At 28.8% G+C, this 9,144-nt stretch overlaps 1 protein-coding gene across 19 annotated transcripts in view; it reads right to left on the bottom strand.

Moving 5' to 3' along the window:
• LOC126761505 (poly(rC)-binding protein 3) overlaps positions 1 to 9,144 on the bottom strand; it is a 269,045-nt gene that overhangs the window by 21,091 nt on the left and 238,810 nt on the right. For 13 of the 19 annotated variants that reach the window (XM_050477778.1, XM_050477775.1, XM_050477789.1 and 10 more), the window contains one exon: positions 5,387 to 7,474. The exons of 2 other annotated variants lie outside the window; for them this stretch is intronic. In XM_050477778.1, the coding sequence (XP_050333735.1) occupies positions 6,694 to 7,474 (781 nt within the window). In that variant the 3' untranslated portion in view covers positions 5,387 to 6,693. Of the gene's footprint in view, positions 1 to 5,383; positions 7,475 to 9,144 lie in introns of those variants that run through there. 4 more of the 19 variants (XM_050477787.1, XM_050477788.1, XM_050477791.1 and 1 more) reach the window with 3 other exon arrangements.

Here is a 9,144-nt window from a genome sequence, read left to right as displayed (position 1 = left end):
GAAACAATTCACCCAAAAGTGAAGGAAAATAAAAATAATTTAGTAATGTAGAAAAAAAAATATAATTAAAACCTGAAATTAATTAAAACTATTAAAAAACTGAATGAAATGAATGAAAATTAATATAAAAAATTATAGAAGTTAAAAAAAGATTAGAAAAATAAAAAAAACTTAATGAAATTAAAAAATAAAAATAATTAGGGAAATTAAAAAAATATAAAATAATAAAAGTAAATACTCCAAAATTAATAATAATAAAAATAACATTTAAGATAAAATAAGACATAAAAAATTAAAAATATGAAACAGAAATTAAAAAAAAAATGTGTATATATAAAAAGTAAAAAAAAGAAAGTCCAAACTTAATTTCATGTAATTCGAGTACTTTATTTTTAAAGTTGCGCATATGCCAAATAGTTTTTAATATTTAAACAAGATTTGTCCATTAATTGTTAAACATGCCTTTCAACTTACGAAAATTGAAATCTATTCTCAAAAAATTTCGACTTAAAGTCACTTTCTCTATTAACTACGTTAATATTTTTTAATTTTTTTTATGAGTATAATTTTTACTTATTTTTATGCCCGAAAAACTTTTTTTTTTGCAATAGAAAAAAAAATAAAATTTTAAATTTACAATACAATAGAGATACAATACTTCGAGGCGCATTAATTCTTCATCAGCAGCTTCATCAAATTAATTTTCCTTTTTTTAATGCTAATTAATTTTCTTATCAATTTTTGCATTACCTTCATTTTTAATTTTATAAACTATTTTTACTGAGCGAATTTGTTATTACAAATTATTTAAAATCGGAATCCCGCCAACTTCTTTAAGAAGTTTTCAATGGTTTTTGCAATCTGCACGGTTTTCGTAATTTAATTTTTTATTTTCTTATATTATATTTTTCTTCAAAGTTAATTTTTATTATTTTTTTCAGTTTTAATTATTTTTGTTTTCAATTTTAATGATTTTCTTTAGTCTTTTTTTGTTTATTTTCCAATAGCAATTATTTTTTTAGTTTCTTTATTTTTCCACTTATTTTTTTGCAAATTTTTGTGTCTTATTGTATATAATTATAGTACATCGCATAAGGTATTTAGTATAAATGGTAGGAAAAGGGAGTAGTATAAGTGTGTATATATATTTGTTTTGTGAATACTCGTACATATAAATTTGTTATTTCATAAATACTTGTAGTAAATACATAGTTAGATTGTTGTATATGTTTCGCATTGGATATTGATTTTTCACTACATTTTATTACATTTTTTTAATATGAATGACGGATTTTAGTTTTAGTAAATTTTATTGCATTTCATATGTGATTTTCATAAATTGGGAACACTTTGGAATCAATCGTATGCGCTGGGGTTGCCATTACAAAGTGAGGTGTATGTAGTACAAAGTTATTAAAAATTTATTAAAAATTCAGATGCTTTATATATATTTTTTAATATTTTATTATTTCAAAAATACATTTTCATAATAATATATGTAAATTCAGTATTTTCTTACAAGAAAATAAGACAAAGTTGGGTCTAAACATAAAAAAGCTGCTTTCAATTCAAAAGTGTTTCCAAATTAATTATTGAGTCTTTCTAAAGATGTGCTTAAATGTTTGCATAATTTTGGTTTACTAAAAATCAATATAATTTTTGAAAAATAGATTTATATACACTTAATTTACGGCTAAATTTTAAATATTTAGAACTCAAAAATAAACTTTCTCCGCTTATGTATGGCTAATACTTATTTTAGACAGTACAAATTTTGAAAAAAAAATACAAATTAAACGAAAATAAGATTTAGTTCAAAATTTTTATAACATAGTTCTTCTTTCATACATAATTTTGGATTTCTTTTAATCAAAAATCTTTTTTAATAAAAAGAAACTACATCCAATTCATTCAACCAATATAAACTTTAAAGCTCTTGTTCTTTACGAATCAAATACTTCCAGAGAGCTTTATTAACTATTCCTACTTAGAACCTAAACGGTGCAGCAGTAAAACTGTCATAACATATAATAATAAGAATTAAAATTTGACGCATAAATTCTTGATGGGCTTTCACTTCATTTTTGGTTAAACTAAAATATAGATCTAATAACTTTTTCGAACGTCAGTCATTACGGTTAAGCTTTCTCACTATAGGAATTTGTGAAAAATCACTTTCCTCAAAAAAGTCTGATCAGGCTTTCGAGTGATAAATTTTGCGAAAATTCGTTTATCAAGCTTAAAGCTTTATTTTACATTTACTTTAAGTCTCGACATGCTCGAAAAAGTATGTAAAATAGCATTACAAGCTGACTTCAAGCTTAAAGCAAACTTCACATGCAATTTCCATATGCAAAGATTTTGGTAAAATAAAATTTAAATAATGAAGAATTGCTTTTCTACACATTACTTAAAAGCTCTCTGAAATGTCATACTTAGTGTTCTTATTTGAGTTAATATCGATGTAAAATGTTATTATTTTCATTCCTTTGGCCTTCTCTCTATTACATTTTGGACCTAAATACTGTCGATCGCTGCTACCGCGCAAAAATATTAAGCCTACTATCATTCTATGAAAAGCTTTTGCCATAAATGAAATTCAACATATGTATATGTATATGTACATATATACATATATGCATATGTAAATTGCAATTTATATTTCTAAAAGTGAGATGCTGAATTTACATGCGTTTAAAGCTGTTGAAATAGTTGTAACACATTAACTGTAATGATGCTTAGATCTATCAATAACACCTGTCTATATAAAACTAGTGAGCGTTATTCTAAAACTACATACATATTTCAAAGGGGGTTTCCTTTGAAGGCCCTTGCCTATTGCATACATGAACAGCAATATTCCAAACTACATCTAACTAATACCTGGTTACGGTTGTTTGAAGATTTTTGAAATATTTATACATTTATTCACGCCAATAATTAAATGTAATGCTAGTTTGAGAAGCTTCCTCATCAGTCAATTTTTTGAGAGCAATGAGCGCAAAGTAGCTATTTTTTTATTGTTATTTGCCGTTGAGCTTTAATTTATTGAATTTGCGAAAATAGCTTATTTGGCCATATAATCACCTAAGGCATAAACTATAATACACTCGTTTAGCATTCAGCGCAGTATTCAGCCAACGTTGTTTTGTGCTGAATAAAAGTATGAAAGCGAACTTCCGAAAAATCAAGTATAGTGTCTTTAAATTATAGTTATGGTGCTTAAAAATTTCAGCGCAGTATTCAGTGTCGTTGTTTTTTGCTGAATAAATATATGATAACAAACTTCTGTAAGAAGTAAGTTAGAACCTTCTCTATATAATTCTTAAGGTAAATTAAGTTTGTAAAAAACTAGTGTATTTTTTTTATTGTTTTCTGATAGAAACGATCTGTATTCAGCTATCGTTCTCTGGTGCTAAATAATGATATGAAATCAAAATTCCGAAAAAACCAAGTATAGCGAGTTATCTACTTTATTCTTATGGTGCTTTTAAAATTCAGCGCTGTATTCAGCTATACAAACGCTCTGTATTCAGTACTCGTTCTCTTGTGCTGAGTAAAAATATAAAATCCAACCAAAATTAAAGTATTCTCTAAAAATGAGAAGAAGCTCATATGTATACTTTTTCTGATAGAAAGTGTTTTGAAACTAAACTTCTTTTCTTTATTCTGTTCAGACCTTTTAAAAAAGTATATACACATTTTTGGGTTGAGTATTTAAAAAAAAATGTAGATTTTCAGGACTTAGAATAAAAAAAATGTAGACGCAATCTCAAGAATGTCGTTTCAAATGCGAAATGTCTTCAAACTAATTTTTTAACATAATTTTAATTGAATTCAATCAAAATAGCACAGTTCAGCTTTAAAATCGTGTTAAGTCGACGGCGTGGGGGGAGTATATTCAAGGGTTGTATTCTTAACCCACCATAAGTTCCACCTATCAATTTCGTGTACTCAATTTTGAGTTCTTAACTTGTAAATGGGGCTTTGTTTTTCAAAAGTTGAACAAAAGGAAATAGTTTTCTCAAATTTTGTCTCTCAAAAATATTTATTTCTCTAAACAATTGTTTTTTATTACTATATTATAATTTATTTGTATTTCAATTTCACATTATTTTATATTATAAGCTCTCAACTCTCATTGCCCTTATAATTTTTTGTTTTTGCTTATTTTCGTTCGTTATAGAATTTGAGTTAGTTTTCTTTTCATCACAATTTTTCATAATGGTCTTTTCCAATTAAAAAATACGTCATATTCGGCATTATGTAAAATCTAACAGCTGTTTTTAATTCGTATACGACTTGCATGTGTGTGTATGTACGCTGATTGATTTTAATTTCTTATTAAATTTTTTTTTTTTTATAAATTCACGCCTTAGTTATTTCAGGTTCTCGAAACCTGTTTTTATCTACGACTAAAACTAATGTAACTATTTTTTTTTTATATAAGTGAATAAAAAAAATGGGTGTATGCTAGTTTTTAATGCGCTAACTGTCATGATACCAATATTGGTTCTACTACGATCGCTCAATAATATTTATAAAACATAATAAAAAAGCAAGCAATTTTTGCCAAAAATCAATAAAAAATTTGCCAATTTTCCAAAATTAAATATTTTTTAAAAGCATATTTCCGAATTGCAATAAAAACAAAATATTTTTCTGTTTTGCGCACATTTTTGCCTTTAATGCTAACATTTGGCGCTAATAAACAAGTTTTTTTCATTATTTTGCTTAGAAACTATAATGATAACATATCTTCTTTGCACTTAGTAACTAATTTTTTAACTTAAAAAATTATCAAAACATTATGAGTATGCGATTACGTATGTAAATGTATATATGTATGTATATATGAATATATGCAATAATTGTTGATTTAACGCTAGATAATGTTGTTGCGCATCTAAAAAGTGTGGTTATGTTGTAAGATATATTACATACATATGTATTTCAGTTGGAATAAGCTAAGGTCGGTTGCCTATTTAAATTTTCAATTTCGAAATTAGGTTATTTTTGAATTTTTAAATTCGTATTTAATCAATTTTTAAATTTTTAATTTCGAAATTATTTTCTTAAATTTTGAATATCGAAACTAATTTATTTTTGAATTTTTAATTTCGAATTAATTTTTGGAATTTTTAAGTTCGAAATAAACAAATTTTGGAAATTTCAATTTCGAAATTATTTCATTTTTAAATTGTCAATTTCGCAATTATTTAATTTATGAATTTTCCATTACGAAATTATTTCATTTGTAAATTTTAAATTTCGAAATTATTTAACTTTTAAATTTTGAAACTAATTTATTTTTGAACTTTCAATTTCAAAATTATTTAATTTTTTTTTATTTTTAAATTTTCAATTTCCAAATTATTTATTTCTTAATTTACAATTTCGAAATTAATTAATTTTAAAATTATTGCAAAATTGTATATGAAGAAACAACAAAATTATTTTTTTAAATTAGTTTTTAAAAAGCGCGCAATTTTATTGAAATAAAACTGGGGCAATAGTAGGCATGTGGCATGATTATGAGAACATGATGTTGTTAAGCTAACACGCGTTTTATGAAAATGCCAAAGTCATAATTACAAGCTGGCAAAAATATAATAACTAAACTAGTTTGCTTAATATTAATGCAAAGTTTTGCATTTTTTTAAATTTAAATTTAATTCGATTGATTTTAGTGTAATTAATTCCAATCTACGTGTGCTTGATTGTGGGTTTTTGGGTTTTTATCACACTATTTGTAACTTTATGTAAATATCCTCATTTAGTACGTACATTTGTATGTCTAATGCCTAAAGTTTGCTGTTACCCAAAAACAAGTAAAAAGGTAAGAATAAAATGCAAGCGTGTGCGGGCTTGCAAAAATTTAGTTAACCAATTTCGTTGCACACGAATGCAATTCGTACAGCTACTAATACTACTTTTACGCCAGCTCTACTAAACAATGAAAAAATGTTGACTTCGTTTCACACCCCAAATTTGTCAGCGAACTTACTGTTTCTTGAGTTCATGTGCTGCAAGCCCTCTTTCGAAGCTTTAAGTAAACTTTTTCTCAGCTTTTATATTTGTTGTGAACCCTACATTACTTTTTCTTTGTATCGTAAGCTTGCAAACTAACTAATTGTATTTGAAAAGCTTAAGTTTTTTTATTATTTAAACGTTTTCATTTGAAAAGTTTCACCTATACATGAGTTAAAAGCTTTCACTTGTATATTATTTGCAAGCTTTCACTTTTACGTAATTCAAAAGCTTTCGCTTGTACATTATTTGAAATCTTTCATTTACACGTGATTTTAAAGCTTTCACTTTTACATAATTTTAAAGCTTCCCCTAGGAAAAAAACTGTAATTTTCATTTACACATGATTTGAATGCTCTCAATTTTACAAAATTTAAAAACTTTCATTTGCACATGATTTCTAAATATATATGATTTGAAAGCTTTCATTCAAATTCATGATCTCAAAAATGTCACTTACTATACAAATGATTTGTAAGCTTTCACTTCTACATTATTTGAAAGTTTTCATGGAAAAGCTTTTAATTCGCATCTACAAAATTCAAAAACTTTCACTCGTTTTTTATTCTAAAAGCTTACATGCTTTCTCTACAATCTCAAAAAGCTTCCATATACCACTACTACGAAACTTTCACGCCTACTTTTCACACGTACTCAATTACTCTAATATGGGTTGAATTTATTGCGCGTCTTTTCGCTATCAGCACCGCCATCGGCATGATTATGACTGCGAAAACGTGTCGATGCGAAACTTTTGGTGCGATGCACACCGGTCGTCTGTATGGGTGGACCATTGAGTGTGGCCAAGCCGCCCAACAGATCGGTGAGGCCGCCGAGCGCCGTTAGGCTGGAGAGCGCATTTAAAGCACCCGGTTTGGCCAGCAATTGTGCTAACGGTATAGCTGTTGCTAGCGAACTGACTGTGGTGGAGTTGGCAAATGGATTTGGTGTGTTCGAAAATGGCAATGAAGTGGAAAATGGATTGGTTGGATTGTTGGAAGTTGTGCTTAAGGTTAGATTGTTGCCGCTCGTATTGTTGCTGTTGCTGCTGTTGTTTGTCATTGTCATGGCTGTGGTTGAGTGTTGTGTATTGTTGTTGTTGGTATTGCTGTTGTTCGCATTGCTCGTATTTGTATTTAAATTGTTTAAACTATTATTGCTGCTGTGATTGCTGCCGCCGCTCTGATTCAAGCTGCCATTGCTGCTGTTGCTGCCGCCGCCGCCACTGCCAGCACTGCTGTTGCCACCCAAGGTGGTTGTGCCGCTTATGTGATTACCACCACCGCTGTTGCTGTTGCTGCTGCTATTATTCGTATTGGCATTGCCATTGCTGGCGCCATTACTGACATTGGTGTTGTTGTTGTTGCTGTTGCTAGCATTGTTAGCTTGACCGTTGGCGCCGCCATTGTTCGCCTCCTGTAGATTAGCCTTCTGCAGTTCAACGCTGGAAAAGGGATAAAGAGAGAGAGAAAGAGAAAAAAGGACAATAGGATATTGTTTGTATGTGGTGATGAGATAAGGTTTAGTTGTTCATTGAAAGGTGATGACTGTACTTTTTAATGGTGATTTTGTGGAATTGAGTTGGTTTTTGCATTTTTTTAAATATTCTTTTTAATTTTTAAAAATTTGGAATTTGATGATATTTTTGCATTTAGGGTTAAGGAGGGAATTTGCTGGATTTTTGTTTTACAAGGAGGTTTCTTCAAATGTTATTTTTATATATATATTTTTTTTGCGGTTTGGCGTTCAAAATGGTACAAGTGTATGGGTGGTGGCGGTGGTCGATGATGGTTGTTTGTTTGAGGGAATTTAATGGGGGGTTTTGAGTAAGCGGTCTTTGAATGCAGTGGCAGCGCTGTGTTGGTATAAAGAAATGCCTGAAACTGCGGCATATTAAAATATAAAAATTAACTAATTAAAAACTAAAAATATTTTGCTGCAAAGTGGCAAGTGAAGGCAGTACTTTTTTGAAATTAATTTCAGTTTCCTCACTATTTATTTTTTTTTTTAATAAATAAAACACTTTGTATATCTTCACAAATGATAATTATTATAATAATTAACTAAACTGAATAGGAAAAATACTAATCTATCGGTGCCCCTGTAGTATATTGTACAGCTAGGTTATTATGGCAGGAATATTGCTCATATATTACGCGTGTACTATACGAAGTTCGTAGATATTTTTGAGCATAACTCAGACCCTGAACCTAATCTATTTTCATAGTGTTGAGAGCTATTTATGAAGCTTGCAGGATATTAAAAATACATATTTTCGGATGGAATATGAATTATATTATGAATAGAGACTAAACCTATTATTGTATGCTTTCCCTTTCTTTCTATTTCATTTTACGAAATTCTGTACAAATTGAAGCATTGCAAACTTGTAAGATCAGAAGGGTTCTCTGCTTTTTCAACTATACTTGATGTCGCCTGTCATAGTTAATACAAAATACTATATGCAATATATTTAGCGTTTTAACTACCCAAAACTTTTAGGGTATACGTTTTTCGTTGGTAATTTGTTCGATACTAGGTTGAGAACTACATCTATAGTACCTATAAATCTAAGAAAAAAGCTTCAATAGAATCCTTAAAATAAAGTATATACATTATAGCGACATAATTGATTACCTCCCTTCTTCATACGTACTCAAATTAAAACAAATATAAAATTGAAATTAACCTAACCATTTACAAACGTTGCTGATTTCTCGTGATAATAAATATATTAAAATGATAAATAAAATTATTAATATGTATTTCATATACCACACATGCTGCTGCATTCAAATGGGCTCATGTTTCTGTATGACTTATTATATTTCTGTGGATGCTTTTCGTTTTCAACGAGTACGGGTGATATTGGGGGTGGTCAATGACAGGCGTGGGGCGGATTCGGGGTCGTACTGGCTTTACTAGTACTGGTATGGATTATAAATGATAGATATGTACTTTGCTTTATGGAACGTTGATTTGCATACACGGCCGTGGTCCCATGGGTGGCAACAACGTACATACAACAATATTCATAAATGGTATAAGTATGAGACGCACGATTTGTGTGTGCTTGTGTGGCAGCGCGTCGGCATTCAACACTCGCGTTGCCTC

Source organism: Bactrocera neohumeralis, chromosome 6 (genome assembly GCF_024586455.1).
Source record: "Bactrocera neohumeralis isolate Rockhampton chromosome 6, APGP_CSIRO_Bneo_wtdbg2-racon-allhic-juicebox.fasta_v2, whole genome shotgun sequence".
Taxonomy (NCBI): Eukaryota; Metazoa; Arthropoda; class Insecta; order Diptera; family Tephritidae; genus Bactrocera; species Bactrocera neohumeralis.
Note: the sequence above shows the minus strand (reverse complement) of the source record. Positions and strands in the feature narration are given on the sequence as shown.